General features: G+C 38.7%; 2 protein-coding genes across 2 annotated transcripts in view; one reads left to right on the top strand and one right to left on the bottom strand.

The window, feature by feature from the left end:
• Positions 1-2945: 2945 nt before the first annotated feature.
• On the bottom strand, positions 2946-6566 carry ATG12 (autophagy related 12). The gene is made up of 4 exons (XM_035569031.2): positions 6401-6566; positions 6102-6238; positions 4532-4594; positions 2946-4180 (listed from the first exon to the last, which is right to left on the bottom strand). The coding sequence occupies exons 1-4, from the start codon at positions 6564-6566 to the stop codon at positions 4121-4123; spliced, it is 426 nt and encodes a 141-aa protein (XP_035424924.1). The 3' UTR covers positions 2946-4120.
• Positions 6567-6674: 108 nt separating this feature from the next.
• Positions 6675-20348, top strand: part of AP3S1 (adaptor related protein complex 3 subunit sigma 1) — a 34487-nt gene continuing 20813 nt past the window's right edge. The window contains exons 1-4 of the mRNA XM_035569030.2: positions 6675-6818; positions 9884-9975; positions 11752-11863; positions 19872-19943. Of these exons, the coding sequence (XP_035424923.1) occupies positions 6750-6818; positions 9884-9975; positions 11752-11863; positions 19872-19943 (345 nt within the window). The 5' untranslated portion in view covers positions 6675-6749. The remainder of the gene's footprint in view (positions 6819-9883; positions 9976-11751; positions 11864-19871; positions 19944-20348) is intronic.

The following is a 20348-nucleotide window of genomic DNA, read 5'->3' as shown; positions in this document are numbered from 1 at the left end:
ATCATAAACAATGCCTCCTGGTTTAGAGGGTTTGAACTCTGTCACTGTTACCTTGGAAACAGGATAACAATTTTGCATAGCACTATTTAGTATCAGAACACTGTGAAGCACTAAACCTTTCATGAAAACAGTGTAATCATCTTCCTTTTAAATATTTATCCTTACCTCTCAATATTTAAAAATAGTTTACTTTTTTTTTTCCCAACTTGCATATTCTGTTCATTCAATTACATAAAATCAAGTGAATAAATTACATTGCAAATATTGTTAGCTCAGTCCTATATGGAATAGTTGTGCAGCATCTTTAGATGGAAGACAATACTCTTCTAAATAAGTCTACACTGTTGCTCAAGGTATACCGTGTACAGGGGAGATGGTACGTCATGTTCTACTTAAGCTTCTGATGCTTTCAATTTAGTGGAAGTATTCTTTCTTAAAAAATAACTACAAACATTTTAAAGAATTTCAGGATCATCTATGCTTTTAGATGCTACATCTTCACATTTTAAAATATCAGATTTAAAATGTCTTTTACAAGATTTGTCTTTTGCAAATTCTACAAGCCATGGACTGCTAATCTGCTGTATTATGTATCTGAGACATCTGCTTTCTAGTCTGTTACTTAAGAATACACAAAAGGAAACGCTCCTGCCACTTACAACAGGGATGACCATACCCTGACTACAGAGAGAGGCTGTGGTCCCCAAAGGTACCAGACCGACACTAGATGACTAGCTCCCTGACATGAGACAGTAGAAAACTACAGGGAAAATTACAAAAAGGAGGAGTCACATTACATGAAGTACGGAAGCTACACTGGGGAATTAGCAGAATCAGAACTGGTAGTCATTAAAAAGAGAGGAACATAATAAAGGCAGCCACTCAGAGCATTCATTCACTCATCAGTCAGACAAGGCAATAGCTGGATCAGGTGAGCAGTTACTGTATACCGGTAAACTAGGAGCCAATATATAATACAGTTATGGTTGGAAAAAAATAAAAGGCAAAAACAGTTCAGCATCTTCCTTTCACTCCACAGAACACCGGGACTAATTACAAAAACAGATCTTGTCTAGGTGACACTTCAGCTAGGGTGCTATTACCTGCTTAGGCTACGGTACCTCAAGAAAGGTCACGGAGACGTGACAAACAGAAATGATCATGTATCAGGAAAAACACTGCATGTAAAACAAAACAGCAAACAACAACACAATACTGATGTTGCAAGTCATACATATATATTGGCAGCAGCAAGGCAGTAGGAAAAAACCCTCAAAAGTGATATAGTAGTACTAATTAGAAGACAGTGCCCACAGACTTGGTGAGTATTCACTGTTACTGATGTTTTTCTAATCAAACACGTGTCAGGAACAATTAAATACTATTAGCCCTTCCTATACGTAGGGAGAGAACTCCTTTTAGCTTTCTTTCCTGACTCTGTTTTTGGCTGTTCACCATACACATTAGGCAGTCCTTGCTTTGTCCATCAGGAGTGTATGCATGCACATGTATATGCTTCCGCTGGATACATCCAAAACCCACATCAAGGATTTTTTTTTTTTAAGGGTAACATTATGCCTTACGGCTTATTGTAGATAAAATGAATTCTGCAAGTAGTGTACTATTTTGACATAGATTCAATGTAGTCCTTCAACTGCTACAAGAAAGGGAGTTTAATGATTTCTGAGTCTTAGAATCTGACAAAAAATCAAAATAAACTGGAATTAAAGTCTCTGAGGAAGTTTCTTAAATTAATGAAATGACTAAATACCTGCTAATACCTGCATTAGAAATTGCATTAGAAAGAACAGTGGTGGAACAAGTAATGAGTATGGTACAAGGAACATGCTGAATCTTAAATAAATGCATAATTCAAACCTGTATGGTTAAGTTGTCCAAATTCAGAAATGAATGTGGTGAATAAAAGCAATACAAACCACTTCTGTGGGTTTTACTTTACTGGACTGTTACCTCTGAAGGAATTGAGGCAAACAACTTTTTTTTTAAAACTCAAACATAAAATTTATCTACAGATTCAACATGAAGGACAACCCTCTAACATTAGCTGGCAAGATAATGACCTACAGTCCTCCTTTTCTTCCAGATCCCAGTGGATTTTTATTTTATTAAAAAAAAAAAAAAAAACAAAAAAAAACTAAACACACACAAAACAAAGTTCTTGCATCAATCCTACAGAGCACATTTGCACTGCATCAAATAGTTTCATTTGTTAAGATCAAATAAGGTAAAAGGCACCAACAGACCTGCCAGACTATTGGCTTATCTTAGGCAAACATACTGCCACACAGGAGAACAAACTGCTTACACATTTCTAAGGTAGGCAAGTGGACATATTATGAAAATGATTTGAAAAAAAAAATCCAGTAAAAAATAAGCAAATATCTTTGTCCTTGTGTACCCTCTGGTGGCTGTACAAGGTTACACTGGCTTTACAGTAACCAGTCAGGCAATTTCTTCAGGAGGATGGAATCAGAGTGCTCACCTCTGCACTAGTTCTGTTAAATCAACAAAGATTCATGAGATCAGGGTTCTGAATGGGAAAAGGTACAAAATTCTGCATTGTTAGCTGAATCCAATGGATTCTTATGTAGGTTTTCCATCAAAAAAGTCACTATTCTCATAGCAACTACTACACATCCAAGGCACGTGCCACATGCTTGGCTGCATGGAAATAGCAGCAGCACCCCTAAGTTAAACCAAGCATTAGTTCTCCAGAATTCCTCTAAGGGTGGAAACAATTTGGCACAGTGGTTGCAGAGACCACATAAGAACCACTCACACTAGACACACAGGTTACATGAGACAGCAACAAGTAGCTCAGGCTATTGGACAGGCCTGCTTTAAACATGCAGAGGCTGCTCTGCCCGCACGTGCTGAAGAAGTGGATTGCATCAGGGACCAAAACTGCCAGCATAAGAACACTCTGCACGCAGACAGCTAACATTTAATTTAGTACAGATAAAATAAACATAGAAGATAGCACAACCAATTTAAAATAAATTCACAGAAATAACCCAAAACAAAAACAGCAAACGTAAAAGAAAAAAAACCACCAAACCCACAATACACCACCACACCTCCTAAACCCTCCAATAAATAAAAGGAGAGGTTGGCACCCTAGTCAAAGTACCAAGTCCCCTCTAAGGTGAAAAAAAAGAAAGAATCCTCATTACATTATGGCTTAGCTAAGGACATTAGGACATTAGGCTAACCATTAGGACATAAAGTGAATTCTATTTTGTTGATGGAATATGCAACTGGTGAAGCAGAAAAACAGCAGCAGCCAAAAGGACTAAATATAAAGCAAGTTTTTAGCATCTCATGTCTATTCCTTCATTAACACAAAGACGCAACAAGTTTTGCTACTCATTAAACAATGCCAGAAATTAAATATCCTGGCAACTGCTGAAGTGTTCAGCCTTGTACAAAGTTCTACGCAGTTTGGCAGAAGGACATATTTCTGAGGCATATTGTATCATTATGCTGTGCCATGTAAATAAGATACTTAGACTGCCAACGTGAAAAAGGCATAGAGCAAGGTTATTTACCAATTCCTGCATATTAACTAACAGAAAAAAAAACCAAAATATTTTCTTGAAGTGAAGTGAGATAACGTATGTTCAAGGTGAAGAGTTCATAACATACAGAATGTAAACAACAGATGTACAACATGCGAGAAGCAAACTGAATATCAGGCTGTATGTGCAATTTACATCCTTTTTTAATTAAAAGGAAACCTTATCTTCCACACACCATATACAGCGACAGTGCTGCCCAGTCCTTAAGACAACTTTGAAAAAGCTTCCCTTCATATACAGCAATTGGGAACTCAGAAGCAGGAGAGCTGGCTCCATTCTACAGACAGCAGATGCAGATTTTTTTTCTGTACCCAAAATGTACATTGGAAAAACGCTACAAGATTGGATAACCTTGGTAGCTCTTCTTTCATGCTATTCAACTGCTGCCATTTTTATAAGCATACAGTCACAAGCATAAATCCAAACCCCCTTTTCTTCTGTGCATTTACAGGTGTGTTTAAGAAAGTTAGTTCCTCTTCCATTTTTGAAGATGACACCTATGCAACTGTATTGCTTGTCTTTCACCCCCATGCCTGGGTTTTGCAATAATGCAGCACCAGCTTGCCATCACTTCCAAAACACTGCAATAAAATAAAAACAAGAGCTGTTAGGTTATTCACAGACTAGCATATGCACAAAGCAAAACAAAAACAAGCCAGATGAATGCATCATGAAATAGTGTTGTTCATAACAAAGGTCTCCACCACAACTGAAGGCATGACATACACAGGTGAAGGACTGCTCTTCCAGAGATTGTATGAAGTCATGTCTCTTCAAACCTTATTGATACAGATCTGTGAATGGCAACGCTATTACACTAAATTCAAGATATTACCAGCGTAGCTAGGAGCAATAACAGATTTAAAGTGCCAGAATCATATGACAGACTCTGTTAAGCACATTTGGAAAGAATATTTTAAAATGAAAGTCACCTCATAGAGGGTTCCAACTTCCTGGTCTGGAGATGGAGCAAAAGACTGGTTTACGTATATAAACTGCAAGAAAAGAAAACAGAAGATGGAGACTTGACAAGTAAGGTACACAGAAGAAATGTTCTTCAGCCCGGGATAGGTAAATCTGTCCTCTGTTCATTACTTATTTAATAATCTTTACAGTCTGCACCAAACTACAGCTAGTTAGCATCTTCACTGCAGGGTGGAGGGGCAGCATGACTTCCAAACGAGCCCCAGCAAGGTGCTGATCGCATTCTCCTGCGAGCTGACCCACTGCTCTCCCATACGGCAGCAGGAAGTGAACTCACTGGTTTAGTTCTTGATCTGATTTTGAGTATCCAAACCACTCCCACTAACCTAAATTTTCTCAATTAGAACAATGCTCACAGAAACAGATCTTTTTGTTTTTGTCGCCATTCTTACTTCCTGCTCCAAACGTAAGTACACAGTGTAGCTAGTCAACAGTGTCAAAGAGGCCCTTGGGCTCTGCAGCATAAAATGGCCATATAGGTATCACGCAGTTTCCAAAGAAAGCCCATACAGTTCCTAGGGTTTTGTTCCTGAAGCTAAGCTTTAAGTTGAAACTATGCTGGAAGAGTCCATGCCCCTTTATTTTCTTGTTGAGACAATGAGTTAATGAATTAAACTGTTGATAATGAATTGATAATTCATAGTTAATGAATTAAACTGTTGATAATACCCACCAGCAGTAAAAACTGTAACTATTACTCTTCGAGACATTATTAGAGTTACCTTATCTGATACTTCAGTTGCAGATTTCAGTATTGTAACGAGTCTAGCTTTTATTTTATATCTAAAAAGACAGCTTATATTAAAAAGTGTAGGATGTTGAAAGTAAACTGTTAATTTCAAGGTAGAATAACCTTATTTCTGCATCAGTTCCAACTTCTACATTATCAGAAGGACTTTTAGGCTTCAAGGGGATTAAGGAACAACATTGGCACTGTGCTGCCCAACTGCGAACATTCCCACACTAACCATTTTGAAAAAGGTATCAATCTTATGACAGTACCTTTAAACTGTCTGGAAGAGAAATTCTGAAGGAAACAAGTCACCAGTGTTCAGAAAGTCAATCCCAAACGCTTCAGAGTTTTTCCTATATGCTCCTTCTGTACACCTGGTTTTTAGACCTGTGCTGCATGTATGAATCTCTCAATGAAGGGCACTTTTGCACAGCATGCGCAGAGCTGTGTGAGGTGCACGCTGGGCTGTAGAATCATAGAGTCATTAGGATTGGAAGACTTTCAAGATCATCTGGTCCAACCATCCCCCTACCACCAATGTCACCCACTAAATCATGTCCCTAAGCACCACGTTCAACCTTTCCTTGAACACCCCCAGGGACGGTGACTCCACCACCTCCCTGGGCAACCCATCCCAATGCCTAACCACCCTTTCTGAGAAGAAATGTCTCCTCATTTCCAACCTGAACCTCCCCTGGCACAACTCGAAGCCATCCCCTCTAGCCCTACCACTGGTTACCTGCGAGCAGAGCCCACCCCCGGCCGCCACCGCCCCCCTCAGGTACCAGCTGCTCGGAGGCCATCAGCTTGAGGAACTTCTTGATGAAGTCGACGAGCCCCTGGATGGTGCGGGTGCGCTCCACGGCCCACTTCTTGGTCCTCATGATGGGGGTGTCGCCCACGGCCTTCAGCAGCACGTCAACTGGGGGGGGGGGGGGGCACCATTAGCAATCGACCGCGGGGTCCCGCCCCCGACGCGCCCTCATACGCTACCGCCGCCCGCTCTCTCGGCCGATTGGCCCTCCCGGCCGCCCATCACCGCCCCCCCCCCACCGTCTCCACAGCGGGCTAGCCGCCACCTTACTTTTCTTCTTGGCGTCGGCGGCGGGTTCCTCGGTGCCCGGCGAGCCGGCCGCGGGAGGCACCGGGTCGGCAGCGCCCGCTGCCGCCGCCGCAGCCCCGCTTTCCGCAGCCTCCTCCCCGGCTTCCCCCTGCGGCGACACCGCCGCCTGCTCCCCGTCCTCCGCCATGCTGCTGCGGGCCGGGCGGAAGCCACGCCCCGTCCTCGCAGTGCGGCGCCGCGAGGCGTATTGTCCCTCGCGGGACGCCGTCGTTCCCCCCGGTCCGGTCAGGCGCTGGGGGCGGGGCGGGGCCGGTTGGGTCGGCTAGCGGCTGCGGGTCGGTGGGGCCCGGCACGCGGGGGCGGCCGCACCATGATTAAGGCCATCCTCATCTTCAACAACCACGGCAAGCCGCGCCTCTCCAAGTTCTACCAGCGATACGTACGGGACGGGAACGGGAACGGGAACGGGGACGGGACAGGGCTGGGCTGGGCTGGGCCGGGCCCATCCTGGGGGGCAACACTGAGGGGGGTTTGGGGGGGAAAAACGGGGTTTGAGCTGTGTGTGGGGGCACCACCGGGCCCCTGGGGGCCCCTCCAGCCGCTCCCTGTCTCACCCCAACGTTTCCAGGTTTCAACAACAAAAGCCGTTTTCCCACCAACTTCCTTATTTATTTATATGTTTTTATTTAATAGCTCATTTCTCGGTGGTTCTAAAGACGAAGGGGAAAGCCCTGGTTCAAAGGCAGGCTGCATTCCCGGATTTTTATTTATTTATTTATTTATTTATTTATTTTTATTTTGGGAGCTTGCTCCCAATGCTGCAGTGGTTTTTTTGGCCTCACAGCGTTCCCTGATGTGGCGCTACTTGTCTCCATGCGCCGTGGCAGAGGTGCTGGAATGAGGAGGGTGTTCCCGTGACGAGCGTAACTAGTTAGCACTGCCTTTTCATTCGAAAGCTTTCAGAGTGTTAGAAAAATGCAGTTCATCCAGGAAAAATAGAAATCACTTGCAAAAGTATATTCTCTTACATGGGAGAGGGAAGGCTGAAGCAGCTCTGAAAATGCAGTGTGAGGACTTGATCTGAACAGAGGGAGAGTGCAGTCAGAGGGGTCCAAGAAACAACGTGACAACGCTTAATTCAAGGAGAAGAGATTTTAAGATGGCAACGCTTGACTTAATTCAGCGATAAGAGGTTTTAAGATAACACTAATTGTGTGTATGGCTTTTCCTAGCAAACAGGCTAAGCTCTGCTTTGGCTGACCTTGGACAATAAAATCCAAGAAAACAGCTGATGCTTCCCAGGATTATGTAAACAAATTATTCTTTTTAAGTAGTGCTACTATTTATCTGTATCTGTGGCCAGTTACTTAAAATTCTGCCCACTACGGAAGTCATATTTAGCTTTACTGGAAGGGATGTGTCTTGCTTCGCACACCTCAGAGCAAGAATTATGACTGTGAGGCTTCGGTTTGCACTGCAAGGCTTTTAATTAAAGGAGTGTAACTGATACAGGTCATTGCTGTGGGCAACTGAATTTGATCCTTTCTCATCAGAAAGTCGATACTGAAAAACTCTAATATATGTCAGTTAATCCCTTTTTCATCTATCTCATCAATTCTGTGCTACCAAGCTGTTGTCTTTATTTCACTGTTCCTAGTTTAAAAATTCAAATGAAGTATTCTCACCTACCTATATTGATAAGCATTCCCCTTGTGTACATCTGTGTTTCTTTTTGGATAACTCTCATTGCAGAGCTTCAGTAGCTTCTGAAAGATGTCTCTCCCTCATCCCTCCATGACGGTGGGGATATAACAATTAAATAGGTAGATGAAATATTTTGGCAAGGTGTGCATCTCCATCATCAGTGTGAAGAGCTTCAATTTCATTTTCATTTATATTCAAATGTAAATATCTTTTTGTATCTTTTGATACTGTTGTGCATTTGCAAATTTCTGTGTGGGAAAAGGAGGAACAGCGGAAGGAGAAGTAAATGAGAAGAGGATAACAGATTTCTCTTAGGAATTCCACTCAGCCCCTGTCAAAGGGAACAGATCCTTAATGCATAAAGTAGGATAATATGCCTATGTAAACATAACACTGCGTAGTGTTGAAAATGTAAATAGCGAATGGAAAATATGAAATGATGTCACTATTATTATTTTTAGTTGCCCGTTGTTTGCAACCTTGTCTTGATCATCCATTTCTGTGTAGCAGTTCTGTGTTTCACAGTGTAGACTTGTGGCCATAAATTCAAAGTTGAAAATAAGCTTCAGAACAACTTTGAGAATAAGGGCAGATTCTGAAAATGGAAGTTATTTTAAGTAGTCAAAGTACTTATCTCAGTTTCTTGAAAAAGACACATCCTCTCTTTCCTGATAACCACAAAAAAACACGGGAAGAAGCTGAGATTACTGCAGTGAAGGAAGGCGGGCACAATGTAAGAAACAGGCTATACAAGCAGAGGAGCCTGCACTTAACTTGTTCTGTGTTTTATAGAGCAATTTGTCTGCTGAAGATTTTTGTTAATATCTCTGTTGGTTGTGGAGGTTATTTGTAAAGTAACGCACAAATTTAAGGTGGTGAATGCAAACTGCACTGATGCCAGGATTTACTTGCTTAGCAGCCATGAAGGGGACTATACCCATTGCTAGTTGAAGTCACTTTTAACATGCATGCACCAGTATTTGTGGTGTAAAATGCTGACTTCCATCATTGTTCAGGGATTGTTGGGGCTACCTCTGCTTGCTGACTTCAGGGTTCAGTGCTTAAAATCAAATGCAAGAGTAGAAGAATTATTTGTAAATTTTTTGACTGCTGAAGTATAGACTTGTGAGGAATGAGTCTGCCCTTACAGAAGGGTAGCAGAAGCAAAGGTGCAGGAATGATGGACAGTCGCAGTGGGGACTCAAGAAGAATGCAGTGAACTCAAAGTTAGAAGCGATGTTTCTGATCAGTAAAAGACTGTCAGAAGGGAAGTTAATAGCTTAAGGGAATGCATGGCTCATGAAGCCATTGTATTTGAACCTACTTCTGAAAGAGTTGTTTTGTGGTATTTTTTTACACATCCTCACCATCCCCCTGTTAGAGCTTTGAGACTGTGTTTTCTGCCTGCTAATGGATGAAGGTAGTTACAAAGGATGTCTATAGCTGTTCAGGCTACAGTGGAGATGCAGCTCCTCCTGAATATTTCACAGTACTATTTATTGAATAAGCTAGTTTTAAATCATGGTACTTCTAGAATTTTATTAAAAGCTGTCACATTTTTCACATTTATTTCGCAGTAACGTGTTCTTCTGCAACTTAACTTTAAAAATGTCTTTTTTTTAACACAGGTGTTAAAATGACAAATAACAAATTGCATATTGGTTTGTGCAGATTTAAGGCATGAGAGGCAGATAGTTTGAGGATACTTGTATGCTTTGTGTTCTATTTAATTGCTGTGGGTGCTGTGCATTGTTAGTTAATCCATTTTAGCTTGATAGCAAAATATGTTTTCTTTTATAGAGTGAAGATACGCAGCAACAAATTATCAGAGAAACTTTCCATTTAGTATCCAAACGTGATGAAAACGTCTGTAATTTCCTGGAAGGAGGCTTGTAAGTATCAGGTTTAAAATAAACGTTCTGTACTTGCAAATACTTCTGCTGATAGTAGCATACTTGTTTTTACAGTTCTAATGTAAGTGCCATGTCACTTGACCTATTTAATACACCAGTAATGATATCATGCTGATGCCACGTGTATACATATTCCTTACTAACTGGAATATACACTTATGTGTGTGTGTGTATGTATCAAAATTACTTAGGCACTAAACCGGATTTTTTTTATAGTACTGTAATTGACACAGTGCTATATCTAGTCTTAAAAGTGATTCAGGCACAAGATGGGGAAGAAACAGGCAGATGATACCTAACCAGTTTCCCTATAATCCAGCTAAAAATTTCTGGTCTTGTTTGGAGATGCACTGGCTTTTGCCATACCCATTGAGAAAATTAAGATATTTCATAGCTGTTTAGGCTCAAGCTCCAAAAATTTGAGTGGACAGCTTCTGAGAGTAGGACTCCCCATACTTTTTGTCAGGGTTCAGACATGCTGTATGAAGTAGGAAGAAAAAAATATTTTAAAAAATACATTACTGCAGTTGTAACTAAGACTTTTTATTAACATAGGTAGAGTAGAGTAAGAGAAAAGCCAGACTTGAGTCCTGCATCTCTAGAAGACAGGTACAAAATATTATTTCTTGAATCATGTCAGTTGTTTTTTTTGATGCACTCTTACTTTAAATGAAGAGAAGAAATTCTGACATGGAAAAGTGTTTTGTTTTGAGATACTAGTCATCAAGATCGAATAGTTATGAAGGAAAGGAGTCATAGTTGATAGAGTAAGCTCATAATCTCCAGTATAAACGTAGATTGTCATAGTCTGGTAAACGTTTTAATAATGGAAATCTTCTGATTGATGAAAGCTAGTATGTTAATGCCTTAACTTTTTGTGTGCAGAGTCATAGCTAAATATCTAGCTGTACCATGTCAGTTATGATGTCTTTTTCTTAGTCAAGGTGATCCCTTATATATATACATGTATATATATTTAAAACAAAATGCTTCTCTATTAACTGCTCAACTTCTGGTCTTATCATGAGGTTCATGAAGATGGTTACAAGCTGGAAATATGCTGGCTTGAAATCTCAAAGCTCAAGAACTCATTAGGAGCCTTAAAAAATTACAGGGTACGACAGAAAAGCTAGACACAGAGGACACAAGTCTGGCTTCCTCTTACTGCTCGGTCTACAGTTGCCATTTCAATCTATATATTTTTTTCCAGGGCAGGTATGACTTTATAGTTTGCAGTTTGGCCAAAGGCCTCAGGATTGTATGGATACTAGCTTAGTATACTGAAATATTTGGAAGAATTTAGGTAGTTCAGTTCTGGTATAGAGTTAAAGGAGAATTGAGAGATTTATAGCCATGTAGGTCCAGGCTAATTTTATCTGAGCAGACATCCTCTTGCCCAAAGTGAACGTTAATAATCTGCCAAACATCTCTCTTCTTGATTTATGTATCTTATTCAGGAAGGCTATAGCAGAAGAGAAATACCAATTTAAATATTTTCTCTTCTTGTTGAAATAATTAATACCCATATAGATAACAATAACTGTGATTGTGTGTTAAATGTAATTTGTGCTGTCTTGGTGGTTTTTTTCTTCCATTATAATTATATCACAAAATAAAAGTTGTAACATAGTTGGGTTTGGGAAAGCTCCAGCCAGCCATTAATAACAGGCCTCCTATTAACTGAAATAACTTTGGGGAGTTGTCCAGCGTATCCTGAGATGCTAACTGAGCTTTCATGTTTTCTTTCCATTGTAGATTAATAGGTGGATCTGATAACAAACTTATTTACCGACACTATGCCACCTTGTATTTTGTGTTCTGTGTGGATTCCTCAGAAAGTGAGCTTGGCATTTTAGACCTAATACAAGTAAGTTAGTCTCATTGTTTTTTGTTTGTTTTTAAAGTGGAATTATAATTCTAAGTACCTTAGAAATTCAACTCAATATTTAGCCATGTCTTTCTCTGCAATACTCAGAAATGAAGCTAACTATGAATACACTCAAAGCGCATAGTATTATTTTTGGGTCACCTGCAGTTTTCTGGACTTTCTTTGAAAAAGTGAATTCCCAAGTTGATTGTAAAGAAGGGAACGGTTCATCTGGAGCAATCATCGGTTATTTTTAGTTGCAGCTTTGCAAGGCCTTGTTTTGGCTGCAGGTCAAAATGATGCAGTCCAACCATTTGCCAAGACGATTTTGGATGATAGAGCTTTGACACATAAAGCTGCTTGTGCATGTGTGTGTATATTTACTACAAACATGTAACAGATTAAAGCATCCAGAACCTCTTTGGATGAGAAGGTCCTTGTGGTTTAGGAGCTTTTATTCATATATGCCTTAAAAGTTATTGTTAGTGCTGTTGTTTACTGGGGTGGGGAGAGGAAATGAAGACAGAGGGAGCTGGTACAGGTTTCTTTGGGTCTCCATAGGAAAGCATTGACAACAAAGCAGCTTAATTAGATAACGGTTTAATAAAATAGAATAAGAAGAGGAATGCAGATGCTGAGTAAATCTATGTTCATTCAGTTGCAGTGCATATTGTGTTCATGCAGCATCAAGTGGAGCCCAGGTGGATTTTCTCATAGCACATTGTGCAGAGTAGATCCTGGCCATGGAGAGTTGTTCTCCCTTTTTTGGGACCTATTTTCAGATAATAGATAATTTCCTCACAAGAAAACAACTCTGTTCCTAAAGGATGATCTCATGAGAACTTCTTGCTGCAATTTTAGATAAAGACAATGCCATGCAGGTGGTGTAATTGCCGCTATCAAGCAGGTGCTGCCTACAAGCTTCTCTGCTATGATTAGCTGGCAGCATTTATCCTGTGGCCAAGAGATTTCTGCAGCACGACACTGTTCTGAAAGCCACAGGGTACGTGCAGTATGGCACATGCCTGGGGCTGCTTACGTGAAGCATTATTTTAGGATTGCTAATTCCTGTATGTTCAATGGTCTCTTGGTCCTTGATCAATACATTCCGCTCCTTGATCCATGTACAGTTTACCTTTCCCCACGTTGCTGTAAGTTATAGGTTACATTAATAACATATGGGCTTCTCAAGTCCAAAGTACAAAGCCCAATAGAGCATGTGGCCTGTTCAAGATCAGTTAACTCTTTGAATACAATGTCTTCCACAGGGCTTCTAGCACAGCATGTATGATTTAAATTGCTAAGTAGGTCTTTATCAACTCAGCAAGAAAAATCATGTCTGGTAATACAAACACTTGTATGTTAAGAGAACTCTGACTACACCAGTGATTTTGAACTTAAAATTTGTGCATGAACAATTTCACTGATGATTGTTAGTGTAGTCAGATGTGTTAAACAAAAAATCGTTTCACATCCTGAAGTGCTCTAGGTCATTACATAAAATTGGGTCTCAGCTCAGTGATTCACTTACGGTTAAGCATTTTAAAACTTGATTCAGTGCTAATAAATTTATTAATGTGCTTGAACTGTGTTTGCATTGTATACTTGTGTTAGGAATATTATTGCCCTTAAAAGTTTGTGTGTCGAGAAAATTGATTTTATTACATGATCACTGGTGTCCTGAGATGTGGGCCTGTATGTATTGACTATTGCATTGCAGAGAGCCCTGTGAGCCTTAAAAGCCTCATGGTTCCCTGCAGACCTTTCTTGGAGCTGAATAGCTTCTCATAGTTACCTACAAGTGTTCAGAACAGCTCTTAACAGGTGTGAAGTGCTTTTCTGGACTGTAGATCAAAATTATCTTTGCAGGTGGGTGTGTGGATAACAAGGAGGGAAACCATTTTTCTAGATTCTTGTATCGTTTTTGCTCATACAAACATTGTGCAATACCTGAATAATGCAAGTTGCTGAGGGCAGTGTATAATGGCCTTGCGTGTTTTTAGCATTTTGTTCTACATGGTTGCTTAGTTGCTTGTCGCTTAGTTAAGTCTTCTAAAGTACTTTCAAACTGAGAAAAGAAGCATGTTAATGTTTCATGTGACTTAGAGATATTTTGCAGATAAAGTGGTTATTTATAATACTTCCTGTTTAATCAGATAGTAAGAATAGGAAAGACTGTCTACGTAAGTGTCTGACCTGCTATATTTTACCAGGCCGTTGTCCAGATTCAACTAGCTTTTTATTTGTAATGTTATATTAAAAATGACACACCGGTAGCTTCCAATTATTTCCAGTTACATAGTGTGAACTAATTTTACTTTGAGGTTCTGCAGCTTCCTACTACATATATAGGGCCATCAAATTCTCTGAATTAGGCAGTGCTTAATCTTTCCTCTAAATTGTGTTGCTTCTTGTGCCAAAAGTTCTTCGATTTCCGTCTCCAGTTCTATGTATTTCACATCTTTTCCATTAAGCCCTAGTGTTTATTTACATGCCATTGTAACTACTTGAAGGAAGCAGAAATAATAAAAATGCTATTTCTATTTATAGCAATACTTGATTTTCTTTCCTGAACCATATGATTTTGTTTATAAATACAGTCTCACCACAGTACCTGCAGCTGCTTAGTGTTCCTGTTTCTCTAGATCAGTGTAATTAAACCATTTGATTATAGTAGAAACTATACAGAGATTAATTAAACATTTTTTGATTTCCAGTATGGCTGCCAGAAGGATCTGTTTAATCCTCTTACTAATAGCAATCATGGAGTTAAATGGATCTTACCCTGCAAAAACACCCTCAGAATGTTTATTATTACATCTCAATCCCATGTGCAGTGCATACTAACAGTATGTACATATACACATGCATATATACACTAGTAAATAAGCTTAGTTTTTGTGTTCAGAAATGTTGAACTTTTGCATATGTCTTTGTTTACTATATTTCAGAGACAACAAGCTAAGAGTAAACCATCTGGAGGTTGTTATGATTTATACATGTATTGAATTGTTAAAATAAGTACTTATGGAGAAGGCCAGTTTATTATTTCATGAATATAAAGTGGTGAAATGAACCTAAACCTTTGTGTAGCACTTAAGACTTACTCTGTTTTGTAAACTGAAAACACCATAGTAGATTAGATTGCACATAGTGGTCATCAGTTCTTCTCAGCACAACATTTTTGCTGTACCTAGTAATAGTTGAGATACTTCTGTGAAGGCCACTTAGGTCACCATTAGGTCTGAGCTGTTCCATGGGTAAGTCTTCCTGGCTCTGGTTTAGTGGATGCACTGTATGTGTTAAAAGCCACAAGCTCTACCCCAGTATTTATACTGAGTACAAACTAGAGACGTTTGAAGATAACAGTAGGAATTTGCTTGAGATATTAATTTTGGTCTTTCTTTTGTTTAACGTGGACACTAGCAAGATTTTTTTTTTGATTATTGGATAGTAGGTCAGCATCTGTACCATATTTTGCAGTCTTTTGGATTCAGTGTAAGTTAGATGGTAAGTTGTAGCTCTGATAGACTCTTCTTGTTGGTCTTTAAATGTAATGTTATAGCCCATGGAAATAAAGTACATAAAAATATAACAAGCTGTGGACTGGCATGAGAGTACAATTAGTGACATTTATAATGCAGCCTAATTATCCTAAGGACCTAAGTGTCTGTCAGCTCTAAGCATTTTTGAGGATTATAGCCCCCTGCTACATTCCCAAAGCATGTTGTCTCAGTAAGTAGCTAAATCTGTGAGATTGTAATCTTGCATGAAAAGTCTTATATAACCTTGCATGATACAATTGTTCAGTAAGATGTATATGGGAGATGTAGCGCAGTTCCTTTTGAGACACAGTTTTTTCAGTTCTTAAGGATAGGTAGATCATCCAGACCAGAGATTCTTTTATGCTAATTAAATAAGAAAGAGAGAGACATATGACTGAGAAACCTGTTTTGGAAAAAAAAAAAAAAAAAAAAAAAGGCCAACTAGTTCTCAGTTAGCACTATTAGTTTACTTTAGAGTTAGGTGGACAATTGAGAGCAGGAACGAAGACCAAAAAGAACATTTTGTTTGACATTTCTACCTAAAAACCCTTATTGGTAATGCATTAAGTTTATTGGCAGGTTTGCTTGAAAGCTAATGCACTTCTGTTTTGACTAATAGCAAGACTTCAACAGTCTTTCCCTTAGCTGTAATCTTGGTGTTCTCTGTAGAAGCTGTGAGTAACTGTTACTTAATTTATTGAAAGAAGGATGGGATGTCAGTGCTAGTGTGGGTAGTGTAGTGGCTTCAGATGCTTGCAGTGCTACATGAATGATGATTTACTACAGGCCACCCTCAAAGCAGAAGAGAAACCAGCTTTGTTTATAGAGGACTGGCTATATTGTGGGACTGTTATGTTCCAAAGTAGTTGGGAGTCTCAAGTAGCATTTGAACAGTAAAAAGCAGTGAAGGGGAGGACCCTTCATGGGCAGATGGAATTAATTGTGTATTAAAGTTTACCATTGCTGTTTAGCCTAGGAGGGATCCCTAGATGGGATCTTCTTGACATGAGTTATGCTTTTTGGTTTTGTTGCATTTCTGTACATACTGTTTTTTGTTGGTATTTGACTTTATCTACCTTCAGATAGTTGCATTTAAGTGATTAGGTATTCTGCTTTTTCTGCCATCTTTCGTATCTTCCCAATATTAACCTATATTTTTTTCCTTTGTCTTATTATTTGCCTGTTTAGGAAATAAGGTTTTCTTGGTAAAGGTGGTCTATGTTTTTGACATACTAATGATTATGGTGGGCTCCTGGATTCTGTTCTGTAAATATAAGCAGCAAATTCATACTATGATTCATATGTTTTACTCTCGAATTATGTACCTGGCTTTATTAAAGTGTACTTACTACAAAAGAGTTTTTTTTTTTCTATTTACTTTCATGGAGGTATGCATTCTTTTTTTTTCTTTGAATTGTAAAAGGGTGTAATTTCAAAATTGAAGCACTAGGGGGAGCTAGACAGTCATTGTGAATTCATTCTTAAATCCTTAATTTCCTGCTCTGTAGTTGACTCATTCATTTGTTTCTTTTCCCTTTTCTTTTCCAATAATATCACAAGGTAAATTTAAATTGGTGGATTTTTTGCTGCTTTGGTTTTTTTTGCTTCGCCTTTTTTTTCCCCATGAAACAATTGGTGTGTATTCTCTTCTGTTTATTTTGATCTGCAAGTCTGCAGTATCTGAGATATTTATTGAACATAAGTTCTGGCACTGCTTGTTATTATGTGCAGTTCATTCAACTCTCAATTAAAATTGCAATGAAAGAAAAGTGGCTGTAATTTTATCTACAACATCAATTATTTGAAGATGTCTTAAATCAAGAAATGTTAATGTAAAAAAATATCTAGTTTGCCGTGTAGATCAATGCTTTGATAGACCAGTAGTTTGTGATGGTTCTATGCCTTGTCAGTGCTGGCATTACTCTGAATGAACGTTTCATCATGAATGGAAAATTGAAGAAATTTCTAGGGCTTTCATCAGAAGTCATTAGTTGGTGAAAATACTCTCTGAAGAATACTCAGTTCCAGCTCATTTCTTTATAGAAAAAAAATGGTTAGTGTATCCCTGTGTTGTGGGCAGAGATTTATGAGTTCCTGCACAGTGTACTGTTGTCACTGTGCAATGGGTAGAGGTGTGAAAGCAACCACTGTAGATATGAATCAAGAGGGTACTTTTATGGGAGAAGCCCCAGTTACTGGAAGAAAAATAAAACTTCTATGTTTCTGATGTGTGGGCGTACATACTGCTATTAAATAAACATCTTTGGAGTCTTCTGAGTTTTTTTTTTTATGTGGAACATTGTTTCTCAAGTTACTAGATGGATGTCAAAGTCAGGATATATAAATTTATGTGTAAACTTGATGATGTATATGAGGAATATTTTCTTTCAAGAATGGTCTCAAAAGAATGGTCTCAAACTGTGAACTCTTATAACTAAAACCTTTAGGTAAGGGTTACATTTACACTCTATTTTCAATCTTCTTCCTGCAGCTGATCTCAAACAGCACTGTCCTTGTATTCACATTCTCCTAAGGTACAAGGAAAGTAAGAGAACGTCTGTGGTTATTTGTTTTGCTGCACATAGTTATGAGCTGTGTAGTTTGTTCTGCTTAATATATAATTTTATATTTGCTTGCCTCCCTTGTTTATAGAAGACTTTTATTATCACAACAAATTAACACCTACTTGAAGAAAAAATTCTGCTTTGCTTAGTTTCAATAAAATTTAACATAAACTTGTTCATTTAGGTAGTTAACTTGTTAATGATCCTCATTGTCTTGAGTCTGCCTGTGAAAATGCTCTGCGTTCCTGGTTTAAATTATTCACTGGTATTTTAGTATTTAAGGATAATCCTTGTTTTAAATGCATGGTACATCAGTTAGATGTAGTTGGACTTGAAAATGGGAATTAAAAATAAGTTACTAGCAACAGTGGTATGCAGTACTCTTCTATAGTATAAACAGGTTCTGAAATTGAGGGATTGGAAATAGTAGTAACCTGAGCTATTATGCAGGGTAGGCAACTGGAAATGACTGACATCAAACAGACATAAATATGTATATGTAAAGGCAGGCCTTTTGTCCACTTTTTTTTTTTTTGTCATTAGAAGGTGTCAGCAGAAATCTCAATTTCTCTGGGCCTAGGCATTTTGAAATCTGGTTTCTCTTGAAGACTAAGGTGGAATTAATAAACCACATTGAAAAGACAGAGAATCAAAAACAGGTGTTTCACTTCTTCCATATTCCTGCTTTTGGGTGTGAGTTTAGAGTTGGAAAAAGTAATTTACGTGCAGTGACAACTTAAGAAATAGTATTAAATGCATATTGTGACAAAATAGCCCTGAAATATAGAAAAACAAATTTTTTCACAGGTTGCAGTTTATTTATTAGTAATTAATGGATGATCTGTAAATTCTTACAGAAGTTCTTTCTAATTTTGAAAACCCTAAGCTCTCAAACCCAAGCATATGTTTCACTTTGAGGTCTTGCCACATCTCATGTAAGTCAAACAGGAGTTATCCCTTGCATAAAGGAAATTCTGCTTATATTTCTGTAAGACCGGAGTCTTTGTCAGCACACACCACAAACAGATGGTGATTGACACTCAGGAGTAGAAATGTAGTCATTTTTTCATTATGCGGCCTAAATGGGATCTTAGAGGCTTGGAACTGGCAAGTGTGCCTGCCAAGGGTTCTGTTTGGAAGTACCAGAGTGGGGTAACCTACAGCCCATAGCTGGCAGAGATCATCTGTGGTTGGACTTGAATTGGATTTTTCTGCCCTGCGCCCTTATGTTCTAGATTCAAGGAGGGGTTTTCTGCCTGGGTAGAAACTGCTGGACCTTTCTGAGTTTAGGTGGTGATATGCCTGAAAGGATCGAGAGGTGCAACATTAAGGCTGATACCTTTTACCTTGGTCTTTCCTGAATTCGGCAGGTTTGAACCATGTGATAGCTGCTATGTTGTTCCCTGAACTGTTCCCAGAAGCCATAACGCTGACATCTTGCTTTGGATGTGTATCTCTGTGTAGGAGAGTTGATTGTAGACTGATAACTGGGAGATGCCTGCAATGTAGTAATTGGTAAACATAACAATAATGGAAAAAACCAGATTTTTGCTTAATAATTGCATTTAAAGGAAATGGGAAGGAAAGCTTGGAATGACAGCTGAGAAAATTGTAGTGTAGATGGTGTTACTCTTTTTTCAAGATTCAACTATTTTCACAACTGTTTGTGATTTTTAGCAGTTACGACATAAAATGACTTGTGCATACAGTTTTTCCTCTACAAATAACATTCTATTAACATAATAATGATAACCACCTATTTTTTTGTGGATGCTTTTATTGTCTTAAAATCTGCCCATTGTTTATTTTCTGCATTTGCTTTTGTTGAACCTCAGACATAATAGGTCTATTGAGTTTATGTTAAAGCTTGACCTTTGTTTTTGTTTTTCCTCTATGCAGGTATTTGTGGAAACATTAGACAAATGTTTCGAAAATGTCTGTGAACTGGATTTAATTTTCCATGTGGACAAGGTACTGTGATGAGCTCCTGTACTATTTCTTGCCAATCGAAATGTTTGGTTCAGCCGATACTTGGTATTAAAATCTGCAGTGATTCTACTTTTATTGTAAGTGAAATCTAGACAGATTCTGTCAAGGTGTTATTTTTAAAACTTGAAACTACAGGGGAACCCACCTTTCTAAGAAAAAAAAATGTATTTGGGAGAAATTTTCAAGAAATAATTTGTTCTATTTTGTTTATGTTTAGGTGTTACATTACTGACAATTGGCAAACAATTGGCAATTTGGCAGTTTTCCTGTTAAGTCTGGCAGTTGCCTTTCAAATACGATGTTTACGTAACTTAAATGCTGTGTGGATCTTTCCTAAATCTCAGACGTTATGTCTTTCTTCAAGAATTTAAAAACAATCTTCTTTGA

The sequence above is a fragment of the Cygnus atratus genome, chromosome Z (genome assembly GCF_013377495.2).
Source record: "Cygnus atratus isolate AKBS03 ecotype Queensland, Australia chromosome Z, CAtr_DNAZoo_HiC_assembly, whole genome shotgun sequence".
Classification (NCBI taxonomy): Eukaryota; Metazoa; Chordata; class Aves; order Anseriformes; family Anatidae; genus Cygnus; species Cygnus atratus.
This window is presented reverse-complemented; position numbering and strand designations above follow the sequence as displayed.